The 19,644-nt window shown below is 44.3% G+C and overlaps 3 protein-coding genes across 4 annotated transcripts; 2 read left to right on the forward strand and 1 right to left on the reverse strand.

Moving 5' to 3' along the window:
- Positions 1 to 436: 436 nt before the first annotated feature.
- On the forward strand, positions 437 to 6,638 carry LOC6561104 (spatacsin). Its single transcript, XM_001987792.3, has 6 exons — positions 437 to 1,554; positions 1,799 to 3,265; positions 3,340 to 4,812; positions 4,867 to 5,966; positions 6,086 to 6,247; positions 6,326 to 6,638. The coding sequence occupies exons 1-6, from the start codon at positions 511 to 513 to the stop codon at positions 6,543 to 6,545; spliced, it is 5,466 nt and encodes a 1,821-aa protein (XP_001987828.1). The 5' UTR covers positions 437 to 510; the 3' UTR covers positions 6,546 to 6,638.
- Positions 6,639 to 6,780: 142 nt separating this feature from the next.
- On the forward strand, positions 6,781 to 9,430 carry LOC6561105 (prohibitin-2). 2 transcript variants are annotated; one of them, XM_032734432.1, is made up of 7 exons: positions 6,781 to 6,847; positions 6,904 to 7,044; positions 7,394 to 7,740; positions 7,801 to 8,034; positions 8,136 to 8,213; positions 8,289 to 8,388; positions 9,123 to 9,430. In XM_032734432.1, exons 2-7 carry the CDS (start codon positions 6,912 to 6,914, stop codon positions 9,227 to 9,229), a joined length of 999 nt encoding a protein of 332 aa, XP_032590323.1. In that variant the 5' UTR covers positions 6,781 to 6,847; positions 6,904 to 6,911; the 3' UTR covers positions 9,230 to 9,430. The 2 variants fall into 2 exon arrangements, with proteins under 2 accessions (XP_032590323.1, XP_032590324.1); XM_032734433.1 differs by lacking the exons at positions 6,781 to 6,847; positions 9,123 to 9,430 and adding an exon at positions 8,627 to 9,011.
- Positions 9,431 to 10,368: 938 nt separating this feature from the next.
- On the reverse strand, positions 10,369 to 18,794 carry LOC6561106 (kelch-like protein 17). The gene is made up of 6 exons (XM_032734431.2): positions 18,554 to 18,794; positions 14,080 to 14,259; positions 13,638 to 13,821; positions 12,190 to 12,286; positions 10,778 to 12,110; positions 10,369 to 10,688 (listed from the first exon to the last, which is right to left on the reverse strand). The coding sequence occupies exons 2-6, from the start codon at positions 14,103 to 14,105 to the stop codon at positions 10,475 to 10,477; spliced, it is 1,854 nt and encodes a 617-aa protein (XP_032590322.1). The 5' UTR covers positions 14,106 to 14,259; positions 18,554 to 18,794; the 3' UTR covers positions 10,369 to 10,474.
- Between the last annotated feature and the right edge of the window lie 850 nt (positions 18,795 to 19,644).

Below are 19,644 nucleotides of genomic sequence, written 5' to 3' on the forward strand. Positions count from 1 at the left end.
CTGCAATTTATTAAATTTCATACAAGCAACGCGACAGACAAGGACATTGACTGGGCTATTCAATTACCAAAAAGGAGAAACAAGGGATTGAAAGTGGATACTATTTAACATGTGTTGTTGCATTCCAGCAGGGGCTTTAAAAGTGCCACCACAATTCAAAAGTTACATGCACAAAGTACTCATTAGCAAGGTGGCAACGCTATGTAGTCAACAGTTGATATCAGCACTATTGATTCTTAATTACTGAAAATTATAAAAAGCCAGTAAATGTAACTTTAAATGGGTGTGTTTCCTGCTTTTCGATTGTATTTCGAAGCTTGTCATACATGTTTTCGCATTTCAGCCGTGCCTCAGGATTTTAAAAGTACTCATTGTCAAAGTGGCAACTCTGTTCTGCCAGCTGTTCTGTTGGTTGCTTTGTTGCAAACAAAGAAAGCAAAGTGTCAATTATCTAGGTTGACAATGTGAAAATCGCATTGGAACACACCCATACCACACACCATATACACAATGCATTCCGCCCAGGCACGCAATAAGATATTCAAAACATGGTCGGGCATTAGCGAGGTGTCCATCATCAAGGAGGTGGCCACCAAAGGCGAGCACATCGATCTCTGCATGGAATACTGGGCTGCCAAGCGCAAATTGCCCCTCGCCGAGTATCGTCATTACTTCTTCGATGTGGTGCAAGCGTACGTGCAGCGTCTGCTGTCAGAGCGACTTGTCTGCAAGGCAGACAATGTCCTGCACAATGTGGATCGCGATGTGAAGTGTTTCTTCTATCAATACGCCTGCGAGTGCAACGATGCCGATCTCAGTGAGTTTGTGCTGGATCATCTGCGCTGCCGCGAGCCCCAAATGTTTGAGCAGGAGCAACCGGTGCTGGAGTATTACTGGTCGCTGGTGCAGCAGCTGCGCGAGTGCGGTGATCTACTCACCAGGCGCAAAGCGCAGCTGCCACGTGTCCACATCGAGGCGCTGATGTCGCTGTCCGAACAAACGCTGCAGCTGCTTCTTGTCGAACTTTACTTTGCCAATGGCAATGAGTCCCTGCTGCCGGATCTCAACAAACAACTGGTGTGGCAACATCTAGTGGACACCGAACAGTTGGATAGATTGCGTCGCTGGTGCTGGTGCGGCGGTCAGGATGCGACGGCAACAAGTGCACTGCTGCTGCCACTGGAGCAGGCCTTCGCTCAGTGGCTCATCGAGCCGGCCATGTATGAATATGCTCTAGAACATTTGGAGCAGCCCTGCGAACCACTGCGCAACTATTTTGCCAGAGCTGGATACTTCTTTGCCGCTGAAACTGCCGATATGTCCACGATGCTGCGACGGCTCTGCACAATGCAGTCTCTCGAGCAACACAAGGAGCTGATCAGACGCCAGCCACTGGCGAATCATTTACTGGAACGCGGCTACCATTCGTTGCTGCTGCTCCAATGTGTGCCCATCTCAGCGCTGGAGCAGTTGGCTGGTGAAAATGAGCCACTGCTGACATTGCTAATTGATCTCAAGACTCATGATCTGACGCAGCGCGAAGGATTTGAATTGGTGAGCATATAACTAAGGTGATTCTAGTCCTTACATCTGGTCTTTAATTTATCTGCAGATTAAACCAACTTCTATAACAAAATCTACACTCCGGAGTCTTTATCTCTTAGTGAAATGTAATCTGAAATTCACAATTAATATTCTTTCAAGACTGTTAACCTTTGGGCCTGTGGTCTTTGTTTGCGTCTTGGGGCATTTTTCGATTAGGTTACTAATATATTTGTTTCCCATTCTTACCCCGCAGATATCGCAGAGTGCTCAGAGCTATTTGGAGCGCACACACAACGCTGCAGAATCGCTGTATGAGCATCCGCTGCTGACATTTTATGACTTTCTCTGCCATGAGCCGAGCGTGCGTGCACTGGAGGGTTTCCTCTCCTCCAGCAATCTGCGACGAGTGCCCTATTTGAAATCACTGATGATGCGCTTCGAGCATCATGCATTGAGCAACACAACCACTTTGCCCACGGCACACGACCTCTTCCACAAGTTCAAGCAGGTGAATTTTGCTGTGCTCGCGGCAGCTGGTGGCCCCGGCGAGATGATTAGTTTCTCCAATCCCCGTCTGAGTCAGCGATATGCACGCAAAGCGCAGCTGAGCTACACGCATTATCTGAAGCAGCAGAGGAGCGCGTATGCTGTCTATTATTTTCTGATGGAGCAGCTGCAGCTTTATGGACAGATCACACGCATACAGCTATTCCATGCGTGCGAGACGGCCACACAACTGGCGCTGCAACATGCCGGCGACGAGGAGCTGGTGACGCACTGCGTCGCCTGCTGCGAAATGTTGGATTTCGATACGCAAACATTGCGCAGCTTTTTGCATCTGCAGCGACTGCTGCCGGCGGCAAACGCAACTGGGAATTATTCGGCGCAGCTGCAAAGCTGGGATCAGGCGCTGGTGCAGCAATTGTTGCAGAGACCGGAACACTTTCCCTTGGAATCCTATCAGGCACTAATGCGTCTCGCTGCCCGCAACGTTCAAGGCAAGTGGCCATCGGCACTGTTGCGACATTTTGCCGCTGGCAACGATTGGTGGCAGCTACTACTGCTCTTCCAGTACTTTGATCTGCCACTGAGTGAACTGAAGCAACTACTGCCACATTTCAAGTGCAGCGCCCTCGGCGTCCACTTGCTGCGCGCCCTCAGCTACGAATGCAGTCACGAGCGGCCGCATAAGCGTGCCAGCAATCGCCGCAACGACGGACAGACGAATTCCTCACAAGAAACAATGACGAACTCGTCGCATAGTTCCGGCCTGGATGCGAATCTACAGCAGCTGCAACGCGACGCTGGGCAATCCATGTGCCAGCTGCTTACCCACAATGCCCAACAAGATCTGTTCGCCATTGTGATCTGCAGCAGCAACAATTTGCCGGATGAGTCCATTACGAGCTTCACTACATTTGTGGAGCTGATGCAGAGCAGTGGTCAGCATAGCACCGCCATCAATCTGCTGAAACACTGCGTCCGCCAGCAGATGCCCGTTCTGGCTGTGCTGGCAGCGACGCTCAGCGAATCGAATCACGACTGGTGCTGGTTACTCTGGCTGGCTGTTGCCAGTGGCCAGTGGACGCAGCTGCTTCAGCTGGCCATCAAATGCAAGGAGCGTAACGATCAAACGGAACTCGTTTGGTCAGTAATACGTGGCGCTGTCAGCGCTGGACATGTGAATGCCCTGCTGCACAGCTTCTGCATCTTTCATCCGGTGAGTATGCCTTTGGAAACCTTAAATATACATATATATGTGGTATAAATCTTCTAATGTTATTTCTTTTATAGGAGTGCAAGTTTGGGCATTTGTGTCGTTTCCTGCAGTTGACGGCACAGCAGCAGGACTTTAGCACAACAACGATCGTGGAGTTGCGTATGTTCTTCTGCAGTTGGAGCCAGGATGCAGTGCAGCTGCCTCTCTGTGAGCCACTCGCTCACAAGCATTTGATGCAACGCTGCATTGGACTACTCCTGATGCAGCTGCAATCCAATTTCGATTGCATTATGCAGCAACAGAAATTTCTCGAGTGCATTTGTCGCTCGGATGTGGGCGACATTTGTGATCTGCTGGACTTTTGCCTGCTGCATAGGATCTTTGGTGTTGCGGCACCCTGGATGCGTCAACTGGGCATTGACTACGAGCAGCTGGTGAAGCGAGACAGTGCCGAATACAAGCGCCTTGTGGATGCACTGACCGATGCCAAGGCATATGACGAGGCACTGCAGTTGGCGGCACTGTTGCAGTTACCACTGGCCGATATTGTTTATGCCAAGTGGCTGGCAGAACTCGAGGCCGGCCAGTTGCGTCTGCATGCGGAATACGAGCGGGAGATTGAGCAACATGCTCTGCCGCCTGCAATACTTGTTAACTTTCTGCTCCACGCGGCAGCCACACAGCAGCCGGAGGAGAATCAATTACGTCGTCGGTATGAGCTGCTTCAGAGTGTACTGGGGGTCATCAAGCAGCATCATCTGTTTCCCAACGAATGCTTTGATCGCGATCAGATTGAGTATGATATGGTTTTGTGCTACTTGCAACTGGAACCGGAGCCATCTCCGCCTGTAACCATCTACCATTCGGAGTACTTTGAGCAGATAATGCAACAGGAGCGCGGTGTTCTCTACAAATCTTTCTCCGAGCTAAAGGAGCTGGCAGGCATTGATGATCTCAGCATTGCCAACAAATCACAACTGACCGCAGAGATGGAGCGGCGTCTGAATGAGTTACTCAATCTGCTCCTGGATGAGGGTGACATTGTGGAGGCACTGCGTCTCCAAGAACTTTTTGAATTTCGTCCAACTGACTTGCGTTTCATTGTCTTCGCCATGGCCCTGGCCGAGGGCATGACTAGCATTGTGAATCTGGCCATCAAGGAGCGCCAGCTGCTCAGCGACATTGAGAAGAGCGCCTTTCCCAAATTCAATCGACTGACGCTCAATCAGAGTCCAATGGTAAGATGCAACAGCGATTTGTCTGGCAGCTGCTCTACGCTGGAATTTGAAGAGATACCCTCCAAGGAGAAACAACAAACGCTAGATACGCTGCTGGGCATTGGCTCCAAGCTCAAGCATGGCATCGAACTGGGACGACGCATTGTGCTTTCCTATCGCGCCGCCATGTTCTTGGACAAGGAATATTTGGATGTGTTGCGCACCAAGGATGTCACTGTGCTGCTCAAGAGTGCCGCCGAAGAGGATTGTCTGCAGCGTCTATTGGTCGTGAGCGATATACACATCTCCACACGAATGACATCCAAAGAGGTACGTTGAGTTGAATGTGGAAACTATTCAGCTAAAGCATTTTGTCACTTGCAGATTGCAGAGTCTGTGGCTCTGGAGCTGACCACGTGCATTGTGCGTCCACGTTTCTACATATTCCATGCCAGCCAACAGCCACGGAATGCGCCACGCAACGCGGATCTCTGGGGTCACAATATCGATCGAGATTTTCATCTATTTCTTGAGCTGACGCCCAACACGACGCTGCTGGGCAACTGTCTGCTGGAGTATTGTGATGCGCTCAAGGCCTATCGTCGCTATCAGGACAACAAGCCCTATATGCAGAGTGAAGCCTTTGAGCGCCTCTCGGGCATCATCCAGCTCTACGGGCTGCCTAGTACCAACAACAGCAGCAGCAGTAATGTGCCTAGTTCGCCGGGGAAACCGCACGTTCTGTCCCACAAGAAGCAGAATCAAATCTATGTGGAGCTATTGATTAAGGCACATTTGTGCTTTGTGCACGAATGCTCCATGGAGGGGATTGCCAGCGTGCTGGAGCGTTCAAAGCAGCTCACCGCACAGCTGACCACGGCCAAATCGTGGTCATTAATTGTGCGCCTACTGATCGGGATTGCACGCTATCGTGAGATGTTCTACTGCTTCGACGCGCTCATCGAGAACGAGCAATTCGAGTCGCTTCTGGGACAGTTCGATGAGGACCAGAAGAGCGGACTGCGCCAAGCCATTTTAGGCTATCTACGCGAATATAATCCCAAAAATAGCATGGAACTGTTGCGTCTGGCCGCCCATCATTTCCTCATGTACAATGAGCTGGCGGAGATGTGGTCACAGGAGGCACAACAAATCGTAGACAAAGTGATCGCCACTATGTCCGCTGAGCCGGGCAAATTGAAGTGCAGCCAGGAGCTACAGATGCTGCTGCAGCAGGCTTTGGAGAATTATACGCATGCCACCGAAAACTATTTGCTAGACAACAAACTGATTCTGGCCCAGTTGAGTGTGTCGCGTGCCGAGCTGATGGCCATGCAACTGGATCTGTGCAACAAGGCGCTAGAGAAGCGTGGAGGAGGAGGAGGTGGACACCACAACAGCATCTCAGCGACGCTCAGCTGCATTAGCGTTATTGGCATCCAAACGCGCGAGCAATTCCGCGAGTTGGTCAACACACAATTGAGGTGGGTTTCATGATAAATAAGAATTTACAAAATGTTCATTTTTTTCGAGAACATTTTTATATTTTTGTTGAGGATTTTATAATCTTGTTAATCTTTTAAAATCTATGATTCCCAAACAGTGTGCCGCAAACGTTGATACTGAGTCGTGCCTGTGGCTATGATGTCAACTGGAGCGAAGCTTTGCTAACCCAATTTGTGGTGCTGCAGCGGTGCAACTATTTGCATGAGTATCGTTGCCATCAGCGCATCAATGATAACGTCATTGAACAGGTTGTTAAGGGGTAAGAACAGATAAAATTCAAAACATTCACTCACCTGGAGCCCGTTTATAGTGTATAACATGATTTGTATCGTTTCAGCTATCTGCTGCACACTCAGAACAATCCGTCGAATGGCAAACAGGAGGAATCTCTAGCTCAACTGGTGGAGCTTATTCGATCCGTCACACTAAAATACAAATTAGCTTCCATTTCGGGCCTGAAAATGATTGTTATGTCGCTGATCAGCGATTCCACGGTTCACTATCTACGCGATACGAACTTTGGTCGCAACGAACTGCATAACGTCACGAATATGTGACACACAATATGTGATTTATACACTATATTATATATATGTACTGATTGTAATGCCAAATACGTTATTAAATGCAAAAACTTAAAAAAGGCGCGCCAGTCAAGTGTAAATGCAGAGTTGTCATCTCGCCAGATTTACATATACGATATCCATAACAATCGATAGCAGGGCATTATCGATAGCTTCTTACAAGTTAACAAAATTGTCACGAAGTACGATAACAATTATTTTCTGACAAGTAAATAACGTGCGTAAGGTTTTTCTTTCCCCAGACTGAATTTACTTTATTTCTTTGGAGAGAGAGAGTGTGTGTGTGTTTAAAATTCATAGGCGACTTATTAGTTAATTTCAATTTATTTAGCACACACAATGGCGCAAAGCAAACTGAACGATCTTGCTGGCAAGCTGGGCAAAGGTGGCCCCCCTGGTCTGGGCATCGGACTAAAGCTCTTGGCTGCTGTAGGCGCCGCTGCTTATGGTGTCAGTCAATCCTTGTACACCGGTAAGTTGTGTAATATTTGGCCAGCAGCATACAACCATTGAGCTAGCAAAGAAAACACGACTATTCTTGCGGCATGGACACATAACCTCAAAGGTACATTAGTATGTGTGCGTTGAGTGTCTGTGTGGATGCTATTGCGGCTTTTGTTGGATTTCATAACTAATTAACATGCTTGCACAATGCAAGACTTTGGATATTCGTTAGTCTATTTATGACAAGTGCAATTGGGAATCGGCTTCTGTGCTATTAGCAGATGCACTCGCTTTTACATTGCTTTTTTTTACTGGTTGCATAACAAACTTCTGATGTTTTCCTGTTCTCTTCTCTGCTCTTTGCTCTCTGTTTATAGTTGAGGGTGGCCATCGCGCCATCATCTTTAGTCGCTTGGGCGGCATACAGAACGATATTTATTCTGAGGGTCTGCATGTGCGCATTCCTTGGATCCAGTATCCCATTATTTATGATATCCGTTCGCGGCCACGAAAGATTTCATCACCTACCGGCTCGAAGGATTTGCAAATGATAAATATATCGTTGCGTGTGCTTTCGCGTCCCGATTCACTCAATTTGCCCTTCCTGCACAAGCAACTGGGTGTCGATTACGATGAGAAGGTGCTGCCCTCTATTTGCAATGAGGTGCTCAAGAGTGTGATTGCCAAGTTCAATGCATCCCAGCTGATAACACAGCGTCAACAGGTCTGTAGAAGTTCTTAACTTATTTATAGAATATAAAATAATACTTTGATTGCCCCGCAGGTCTCTCTTCTGATACGCAAGGAGCTGGTGGAGCGTGCGCGCGACTTTAACATAATTTTGGATGATGTTTCGCTGACTGAGCTCAGCTTTGGCAAGGAATACACGGCAGCCATTGAGGCCAAGCAGGTGGCACAGCAGGAAGCGCAGCGCGCCGTCTTCTTTGTTGAGCGCGCCAAGCAGGAGAAGCAACAGAAGATTGTCCAGGCCGAGGGTGAAGCCGAGGCAGCCAAAATGATATCCTTTTAACAAATCAAAGCTTAAACATATATTTGCAATCATTTTATAGGAAAATAATTTTTTTTGCACTTGGTTTGCACCTTAACTGTTATGTTTACTTAGGTCTGGCCGTCAAGCAGAATCCAGCCTACCTCAAGTTGAGAAAGTTGCGTGCCGCTCAAAGCATTGCCCGCACGGTAAGAATAGTTTCAAGATACTCTGCAGTCGCTATTTCAAAATTTTTTATCGCTAATCGTTTTTTCTCTTAATAGATTGCCAGCTCACAGAACAAGGTTTATCTGTCCGCCGACAGTTTGATGTTGAACATTCAGGACTCGAGCTTCGATGACATGACTGAGAAGGTTTACAAAAGTAAATAACTCGTTCCGTCATTGAGTTTACATTTAAGTTGAAAAAAGAAAACAAGAAAAAACAAAATATGTTTTTGGTTTCGAGCATTGGCCAAAAACTTAGACATATAGACCGTGTAATTGAAATAACATTTTAAACGTTTCATCTTATATCTCTCTTTTTCTCTTTGCCAACCAATTTTCTATCCATTTCGTTCTGTTCAACTTTCTGCTCTTTTATTCCCTAACGCGCAACGCAGTCCCAGAAGGCTTGGATTAAGTAAGCGGGCCAATTCCTAAACTTGTTGATTAATTAACTTGATGCACAGCAATTTGCATACATATAAGCTAGTGCCTAAGATAATGATTAGATATATAAAAATCTTAGCGCGTCGTTCTAACTTCTTCACGCACTGTCTGCGCCGCCTCTCGCCTTTCTGCGTTCTGCCTGCTATGTGGTGTACAGCTTCATTTCACATCGTTGCCGCAACGCAGGCGCGCAGCATCCGCGAGAGATCAGCGCTCACAGTTTGATTGCGAAAGTGAGGACGACGACGCGGCTAAATTGCCGCAGCATTTAGCGTTTTGTCCCATTCAAAGAAACAATAACGAAAACTGTTAATAAATGCGCATTGAGAAAACAAACAACAAAAAACATTGTCAACACTCGAACAAATCAGTTTCAATCTACTTAACCAGGTGACAACAACTCGTACCAAAACATAAAACCTAAAAAAAAAACCCATCGTTTTTCAGTTGGCACGGGCCTGCCCAAGAATTGGCTAGACAAGGGCAAATTGACGGGCGGAGTTGACTCCAACGTTGGCGATGTGGCACGCAGCACTGCGGATCGCCTCGTGTAATGTAACAGATTGGATGACTCAAATTGTGGCTGCAGCAAAACTCTTCTGGCTTCCCAACATCATCTCAAAACAATAACAGCAAATCAACCAAGTACAAAAACACATATTTTGTGTGAGGACAAACTGCAAATTTCCTTTCCTTTAAAAAAAATAATAGCAATAATCCGCTGATGGCATTTCTTCAAATACGAAACATTTACTTATATTATAATAATTGCATGTATAAAATACATAAGAATAGTACATAATATGGGTGTATATATAGTATAATTTATAATATGTATGTGTAGAAGATTCATGTAAAATTTTAGGCAGAGTAGGTTAGGTTCCTTGTTGTAGCTGTTGCTATTCTTATTCTTTTATTTTTTGTGGAGTTTTTAACATAGAGTTTCGTGCGAGATCTTGACTAGAAATAGTTGTGTGTGTGTGTGTTTGTGTGTGTGTCTTTCCTTATTGTTATGTTTATAATGAAGATCTCGTATACAATTTATAAGTTGGATAAGGCTAATAATTGTTTTTTGCTGGTAGACTCAACTATCCTTTAAATTTAATGCCAAGTCTACATATAAACATAACAATAGCATTTTGTGTATGTAGAGTGGTTGCCATAAACATTTATGGGAACCACTTTAAATACAACTGCAGTGAGTTAATGTATTTTTTTTGGTCTACTTCTTGAGCAAATAAGTGCCCCTAAGAAAGGCCTGTCATTTAATTTAGGTGCTGCTTCCTTTATCCTTTCCACATCAATATCTATCATATGTATGCATAGTAACGAACTCGAACAATCAATCAAATTTTCCTGCAATAGGCGCGTGGGGTTAGCTTTGTATGTATTTGTAGATTAGTGTTATTTGTTTCTTAAGGTTGTCGCGCACTCGACATGGACCAGGATCAGGCAGTCGATGGGGCTTTGCTGCTGCTGCTGCCACTCTCGCTGCTGCTGCTCGCATTGCTATTGGCGCGTCGACTCTCCGTCAGAGCGGGCGTATCCCGTCGATGCCGGCGCAGCGTGGAGCTGGCCGACGGAGCCGATGAACTCAATGCAATGTTGGCCGTAAAGGCGGCTGCCTCGGCGCGACTAGGCACTGTCAAGGTGCCATTGGTCGTGGTGGTGCTCGTGCTGGCGCTGCTGCTGCTACTGCTGCTGTTGTTGTTGATGTTGATGCTGCTGCTGCTGTTGATGCTGTTAGCGCCGTTCGCTGTGGCAGCGGCGAAGGATTCGCTGATGCTGCCCAATGGGGGTCATAAGTTCGTCGTCTGCACCAGTCCACGCTCCAAATGGAAGCACTCCAGCATCGCAGCTCCCACTGAGCTGCGTCGAGCCACCATCGCATTCACCACGCTCCATTTATTCAAACGTGGATCATAGCGTTCCACGGAGTTTAAAGAGGAGCTGCCATCGTTGCCCCCCAAGGCAAAGAGCACGCCCTCCACATCCACCACCTCGTGTGTGGATCTGCAAAGGAGACATATTATAAATAACATGAAAGATGTAAGAGTAAAGAAAGTAATAGTGTTCCCAAAGAGATCCAGCAGCTTGTTTACCTGCGCGAATGCATTGCCGCAATGGGCTCCCAGCAGTTGCGACGCAAGTTGAAACGTTCACCGCTGGACATGCACATGGTGCCATCGTTGCCGCCAATGCAATAGAGATGTCCATCGGTGGAGGCGACACCGCAGCTGCTGCGCCTCGCTGTCATGCTGGGCACTGGCTGCCAGCGACCCACACGAGGATCAAAGCGCTCCACACTCGACTGATAGTTGGTGGAATCAAAGCCTCCCAAGCTATAGATTTGATTCTCGAGCACGGCGAGACGACAATAACGGCGGCGAGTGCTCATCGCCGGACAGGAGCTCCAGATGCCCGTCAGCGGATCGTAGCGTTCCATGCTGCTCAGACAGGAGGCGCCATCGTAGCCGCCACAGACAAAGATCAGACCATCATAGGCACAGATGCCCAGGCAGCTGCGCTTGGTGCCCATCGGTGTGATGTTGGTCCACTTGTTGGTCAACGGATTATAGCACTCCGCTGTGGCCAGATCACTGACGCCATCATAGCCACCCACCACATACAGCTGCTTGTGCAATGATGTCACGCCGGAGCGTGAGCGACGCCAGAGCATCGGAGCCACCGGTGACCAGCTGTTGCATCGTGGATTATACACCTCGCACTCGTTGTGGATGGCAAAGAGACTGCCGCCGCCGACAGCAAAAATGTAGGGCTTCATGCCCTCCGGCCGGCGTTCCTGGGTGCGCTGGCTGCCCATCAAGCTGCGCTGCTCCGGCAACAGATGATACTTCATCGCCTCGAGCAGCAGCTCCTTGCACTCGGAGTCATCGCGCATCAGCGTCTCAGCTTCGACGCAGCTCATCAGGAAATCACGATTAACCAGCGGCAGGCGCACGTGTGACATCAGCTCGGCAATATGCAGGCGACGCTTGCTGAGATCGTGCTTTACCCAACTGATAACGCCCAGAAATACCTTCTCCTCGGAGCAAATGTTCAGCTGGGTATTCGATATCAGCTCCTTGACCTCCTCGAAGGGCAGCAGCAGGAACTCCTCGGTGCCCACCACTTGCTGGAAATTCTGCAGCGCATACTTGTGGGAGCGCGTGTGGAGTTCCTTGCAGGAGTGCGCATCCGCAAAGCTGCGTATGCCCAGGCAGTTGGACGGATGCAGCTGCCGCAGCAGAAACTTACAGCACGCATCCCGCACCGAGTGCATCTGCAGCAGTCCCGATGCCGGCAACAGCACCTGGACATTCTGCTCCGTTATGGTTATCTCGCCCGAATACGTGTAGTCAATCAGTTGGCGCAGCGCCGAGCTGTCCACATCATGCAGTCGCACCAGACCCTGGGTACGCTCGAGCATATCATCTGCAAGAAGAATGGGCGAAACAAATGAGTTCAGTTCCGCTTGCTTGACTCCTGGTAGGGTGTGTAGCTCTTCGCTTACCATTGAACATGGCATAGAAATAAGGCGAGACGGAGGCCAACACGACACGGTGTGCATTAATGGTGTCTCCACCCACCTCCAGGCGCACATCGCACAGCTGCAACGAGAAACGGCAAAGGGGGAAAACCCATCATCATCATCATTGACACATGAAGCAGGCGTCACGAGGCGTGGCAAGTGTTGCCTTATACAAATTCGATTAACAACGTCCTGGCCCTCGACCACTACGTGCTTCATTTCACAGTCTAGCCTCCCTATCCTAAACAAACGTATGATACAGTGGTTCGAACAGTTTGAATGATAGAAAATCTTTAACGTGGTCTCTTAAAACATTCGTTGACACAAAAGACTAAAAAAAAAACATTACTTTCAATAGGCTCATATCCATTTAACTTCATAAAAAAAACTTATACAAGCTTTTGAACCACTGTGCCTCCCATTGAATCCCTACAAGTGACACGCTTCAACTTCAGTGCCAGACATTGAGCTGGCCTCACCATAAATAACTTAAGCCGAGCACGACGAGCCGCCTCTTGTCAAGTCAACGCATCCGATTAATATCTATTTTTAATAGCAATACTTTTTATGTCGATATTACATTTTTTATTTTTGCCGAATACAAATTTACCGCACACGTCATGCGTGTGGTGGGGGTGGAGTCGCTTGCTCCGAATCGGTTTAAGGCCAACCACCCGCTGAGCAAATTATTGCGCTTTTTATTTTTATCACTAAATGACAATTTGCTCTATTAGCTCACCCAGCTGCCCTCTGCGCGGGTAGTGGGATAGGCAATTAAAAAGAAAAAAAAAGTTGATGGGAAATGAAATTATGTATACGCCAAGTGCGACGAACTGTAAGTGAGAACAAATGCAGACCATGTCGACCCACAGGTCTCGAATCACGCAATATTTCCAGTTAAACATTAATAGCTATATTTTAATTATGCAAACTACTTCTACAGTTAATTGTGCAGATAGGCAGACCTGTAAGAGCGTTCAAAAATTTACGTTGCCCTTTCAATGATTTCACTTAGCTTAAGTGGTTGGCAAAAGACTCACAGAAAGAACCATTTATAAATGAAACCCTTCAAATTTAGCAAATGTATAACTAAAGCTCCAGCTAAAAACAGTTTGGATATATATCTCACAATCTGTTTTTTTCTTAAATCATTTGGAAATTGTCTTTATAATCTTTGTATTTTTTCTTTATGCACTGAATTTCAGTTGTTTATAAAATTGAAATTAATATCGTTGGCATCCAAAACAAAGTCTTTTCAATCAAAAGATAACTAAAGGCAATTTATTTAATTTAAATCATTTATTAAGCAAGATAAAGGATTAGTTGCGGATTTTGTAAGTCTCAAATATATATATATGATATTTCTATATTATATTATAATATATACATACATATTACATTATATTCAAACATAAGATTGCTATTCATACCTGTGCATTATTGCGCATCTGATTGATGGCGGCAAAGGAGGCAATACAGTGTCCTGGATTTTGATGATGAGCTTGGGGCAGTACCTCCTCATTTGGTCCCGGTGGGCTCAGATCGCTGGGTGTTTGTGTTGAATTGTTGCTGGTGGTGGTAACATCCTCATTGTTGCCACTCGCCTCGGCGGTGCTGCAGCAGAAGAGATAAACAACAAAAAAAAACACGAAAGGCGTTGCTGTTTAAATCAAATTTGAGAGATAATCCGAAATAATGAGGATGATGGTTATGGGGCGACAACATGACGCCACACATCGCCAAAAGGCAGACTGGGGGTTGTTTTCACGCCGAAAGTCTCCCCATGTTTTTTTTTCTTTTAGGGGTTGTTACCGGCATGAAACATGAATGAATGAATGAATGGAAGCAGCTCCTGTTATGGTGTTTACTCACTGATTCGATTTGACTGGCAGAAACATTGCGTTGCGGTGTGCCTTGAGTTTATCGCTATGATGCGTCTAAAACATGTCCTCACTGTCGTTGACAGATTCAAATTGGTCCTTCGTTTGTATTCCTTTTGGTAGGGGCTGCTTCCCCTTAGAAATAATTCAGTCTTTTCTGTGGCAGTTGCAGCTGTAATGAAGCCGAGAAAGTACAAAAAAAAAATCAATAAACTTGTAATTGTTTTGCTGGCACCCCTAAAACAGCAACAACATCAACCAAATTTAGGTCATCCGCAGTCTTGCGAGTGGGAGGGCTGTGTGGCATCCAGACGACGTTACGTCGACTGTCATGAGATCATAGCTACAAGACTTTTATTTTTTGGTCATGTCAAAGTGAAAAGAAAGCATCTAAAGAGACCGCAAAGTAGGTTAAGTGCCGACAATCCCGCTGCCCCCTTTACAAACACCCACACCCACCACCCCCTTGGGAATCCATCATGCCCATTGTTTGGGGGCCCGCTTTGAATGAGCTGCACCCAGGCGTAAATTTGGGTTAGCCACGCTTTGATGTATATAGCTCCTTGTGCTTGCTGCACAGGATGCGGTTGTGTGTACACTCAATGCCTATAAAATAGTCCTTCGCATGCAATTTGCGCATTTGCCCGGCCAGGGAGTTAATGTGGTCATTGGTCGAGTTTTTTATAGCATTGCATTCAAGGCCAAAAGCAGTCCATGAAAGTGACTTATTGAGTAGAAGTATAGCCCATAAAAAATAAAAAAGAGTCCATGAAAGTCATTTACAAAGTAGAAGTACTGCCCATAAAATACTACAAAATACGACATAAAAAGTAATTTTATGTATCAAGTAGTAAAACTGAAGTTTGCTTTGTTTGATTTAATTGATAAGTACGCTCAGAAAAATATTTTCAATTCTTCAATTGTAATTAAAAGTATATTTCTAAAGCGTGTCTTCCTAAAAACTGGGAGTTTCTTTTCCCAATACCAAGGTACATTTTTTTAAAATATAATAAAAATATATCTAATTTGCAGAGAGTTTCTTTATATGTGTACACAGCACTTTAACATTTCCTTTTTTGTTTTATTATTATTAATCATTAGTATTTCAGATTTCATTGTACAATGCGTATGAAATAACTACTTGAAATTACATTTAAATTTGCTCATGCCCAGATTTATGGGTATATATAGAAAGCGTGCTTAGGCAATGATTAAAGTGAATTTTCTGGCCTCGGCTTACACTTGTTATTTATTTATTTTTTATTTTTTATTTGCTTATTTCATTTTTTCCTTGGTCAGTTCGCAATGGTGACGAATGTTTATTTATGGCTGGCCATGCAAAATAAACACAGCGAATGCATTTGGCAGATTATGCAGATAAATGAAAAGCATTGCTTATTACTTGCGCTCATGTACACATGTATGTATATATATATATATATTATATATTTATTTATTTATTTATTTATATATTTATTTAGACAGTATTTGACAATTGCTGGCAATAAGACGCTTGGAAAGTTCTGGGGTCAACAAAACGTGGCCAGACAGACAGCCAGCATGTGTGAAATCAACGTCACGAATTTTAACGCTGCATAACAAAACGCAAACAAAAAAAAAAAACACAAATTTAACAAAGCAACACACACAAAATTTCACTTTGCCCACCTGGCGCAACAAACAGAAACATATTAACGACAATTTTCGGTGTACGTTTTTTAGTTGTTGTTTTTCCAACTGCGATACAACCCAGGCCCAGGCGAAATGCCATGCTTGAGGGCGCAATTGTGCTGGAGGGCAATGCCCGTTAAATACTTGTAAATACAACGGTGTGTATGGTCGCACAGGGCACCCTAGCTAAAAGAAGCCCCATTAGGTGCTTATTACTGCAAACACCCCCTGCGCCGAGCAACCCAAAAAAATAAACGAAAACAGAACTGCAACTGTTGCAAAACGGACTTGACACAGAAGCAGCCGTGGGATTGTCACAGTTACAAATTCGCATGCAGTTCTTTTTGTTATTGTTTTCTTGATATTTTGATTTTTGTTGTTTAAGTGTGGGTCAGTTCCTAAAAAACTTGCGTGCCACTTGGCGTATGAGCAATGTGCGTGTAATTAAAGCAGTGCCCCAGGGTCGTTGAGGGGCCCCCGTTTACCGTTACGCTCTGCGGTTTGTCTCAGTGACAGCTCAGCTCGGACTAACTGTTCTGCGGTTGCAGAATACATACTACACTTAACGACAAATCTATGCGGAATTTGCAGCCAGAATCCAGAAACACAAAATATCTTAACAAACTCAACAGCTGACAGAACAGACGCAGTGAATCTCTACGACGGGATTCGACATATATCGTTGTTTAAAAAAAAAAAAAAACACTTGATGAAAGCCATATTTAAATTACAAAAAGAGTTCACCAAACAACGAATAAGCAGAAGTTATCGAATTATTATACTTGAACAAAAACTGGTTATCAATTTAACAGCAAGTTTAATAAAGAACGTGTTCTTGCAAATATTAAATGCAAACTAGCAAATTGCCTTTGGTTTATTTGATTTGCCATGCGATATTTGCTTTCTCTCAGTGCGTACATAAAGTGAGTTTAATTAACTTGGAAATGTGTTGTCACTTGACATGAGTTTAGCAGGGAGGGAAGAGCATTCAAAATTATACATATTTATAGCATGAGCGCACAAGTGCGAAAGGAACAAGAAGTGAGTTGAAGGTGGTGCTGGAAGTGGTTTTGGTGGTGTTGCTGCTGCAGGTGGCTGATAAGCTTATAAATAGCCTTAACAAACGGTCAGTTTTTGAGACTGCTCAAATTTGCTCACCCAACTTGGTATAGCAAGAAGAAAAAGTGCTAAAAATATGTATAGCGTAAAAAAAAATATAAAAAACCCAAACAAAATTGAAGTTCAGCAGAAACTGATGTATCGCTGATATGTTCTTGTGTGTGTGTGTGTGAAATTCAAATTAACAAGCAACTGAGCCAGAAATGAATGCGGCACGTTGGGCCGAAGCAGTTAACGACTCATTTTGGCTCCCTCAGAGTCGCGACCAATTCAGGCATAAACCATTCAGTAATTTTTTACCGTCTGGCGACAAAAATTGTGCAAACATTGAACCGGTTGTAGTTGTATTAGAATAAATTTACGCGCATATTTTTTGGCTTTATTTTTTTTCGTTATTCGTTTGCTTTTGGGCCACATTCGAAGTTTGTTTAGACGTGCAGCCGATGGATTGCAGCAGTCATGCTTGTTGCCGAAAACTGCCAGCTGAAAGTGATTCTTGCACGGTTCATTGATGATTAATCGCAATGAACTTGCAATTGTCTGAAAACCAACAAGGTCAACCAGTTGTTATTCTATGCAACTATTCCCTTGAGCATTGCCGCGGAAATGAGCAATCAAATTGACTTCAATTACGGCTAAAACCAATGACTAAAACGGCAAGCATTGTGTATACCTTAAGTGAATGACAAGCTTGCTTAAACGATGTCTTTATTATGGTATGCATTTGAAACGTTCTAATAACTATGTAAGCCCTATAAGAATGAAACTGAATAGCCATAAATTACAGCTGACACAGATCCTCAACTTTACCACATTTTTTGTCAATATTTGATATGAATCAAGGAAAAACAATAATTTTTAAGTTATAATAAAAAAAAAAATTATTTCTATTTCTTATTATTATCAAAGATAATTTTTCAATAGCAAACTTTCCTTTCCTTCCAGTCAATTCAAGAATGGTGTCAAAATCAATATTTCAAGTATCGAAATTTCTCAAAAGAGTATCGCAATTTCGATTATTTGCTCACCCATTTTTTCCCTATGTATGAGTATATATCACGAATATTTAGCACATTATTTATTGAATTGATGTCGGCCCTCTTGAAGCGCCCCCAACACGGGTTCGAGTGCCAATGCGTGCTAGCCGAAAAAAGAGAGACACTGTCAAGAGCAGCACCAAATACGGTGAATGGTATTCTATGTAGTAGGTAGCCGAGTTGCCAGGTGTGTGCCAGGTAAACCGAGTAAACAACAGAACCACCTACAGGCGTATGAAGGTAACGTTAAGCATACGCAATGTGTGCCGTAATTCATGTAACGACTATTTGTACTGGGCCAACGTTTAGTTAGCCAATGGTCAATATGGGAGGCCATCCCCAACCCGCTACGACGAAGCGAAAGTGAGCTGGGACTGGGTCGCAATATTGCCAGCCTAAGTGAATGCTGTTATCGTTGCTGCTGCTGTGCCGGCGTTTTTATTTTCGTTGGGGGTCGTCAACCTGCGGCCGCAGCGCGGGAAAATGTGAAAATCAGCCGTTTTGTGTTTTTGTTGCGTCTGCGCATGACTCGATGAGTTTTCCCCATCGGCCAGTGCAGCGGCATGTGCCTCATCCTCGAAAACTCCTCATTCTCTACCCCTAAGAGTTTTCACAATTGCCAACGTTAGATTCACTTACTGCCGCACCTTATTTCACTTTGGAGTTGCCGTTAAAATTAAGTTTGTTTTTTTTTGTTTACTCTGCTTTTTGCTTTGCTAACTGCGCTTGCGAGTGTGTGTCCCTTATCCTTGTTTGTATTGCAAACACACACCGAAATTTCAACTGTTATTAAGCCAATTATTTTGTTGCTGCCTGCGTCGCGTGGACAACTTCGTCGACAACTTTTGACAACTCTGCGCGTTCGAGAACTTAACGGCACGAAAGCTCAGACGCGACTGAGCAACAGCGGCAACGACATCGCGACTCTGAGAGCGACTGTGGGAGGCAGTGGCGTAGAGCCCTAAACCTCATTGCTGAACGAGGGTTATTCCATAACTAATTCATATATACGTATTTGAGAAAAATTCTCCTTTTTAAACTATTATTCTGTTTGCCAAAACAGAGTAATGTGGTATTAATTACTATAATTGAATTTGCTTGCTTATTGAGCAAGCCACAAACTTTCTTTTTGCATACAACTGAAAATATATTTAATAAAAGTTAATTATTATTTAAAATATTTTGAAAACAATTGATAGAGCCTATCCAACAATTAAATACGGTCCTTATGAGGCTTTTTTAAAATTTTGAATTTCAACGTTCAACTGCCAATGCCATTTTGCTGTTAAATATTAGCAGCGCTGTTAGATAAAAGCAGTGCTGTACTCAAAATGGCACCGTTTGGCAGCTAAAGCTTTTGAAGATTTAAAGTCACAACTGCTTTTGCTTCAACGAGTGCCATAATTCTTCATGTGTTTTGAGCTTTTTGTTTTAATATGCATTTTACAAGCGATCATCATTGCTTAACATCTACATTGTCCAAAAAACAATCTGAAGTATTGTAAATAAACAAATAATATTTCAAATTGCAAAAAATATGTAAATGATTAATTAATGTAAAAGTTGGACAAGGCGCTTTAGAAATCTGTATACGTATTGTAAGTTACAATGTACAAGCTGATTGAATTTAACGCTTTGATTTGATCAGCTTGAGCTATTTTATACTACATCATTTAAAAATATTAAATATATTTGCATATTGTTTTACCTTATACCAATACACACATTAT

The sequence above is a fragment of the Drosophila grimshawi genome, unplaced genomic scaffold (assembly GCF_018153295.1).
Source record: "Drosophila grimshawi isolate 15287-2541.00 unplaced genomic scaffold, ASM1815329v1 contig_184, whole genome shotgun sequence".
Classification (NCBI taxonomy): Eukaryota; Metazoa; Arthropoda; class Insecta; order Diptera; family Drosophilidae; genus Drosophila; species Drosophila grimshawi.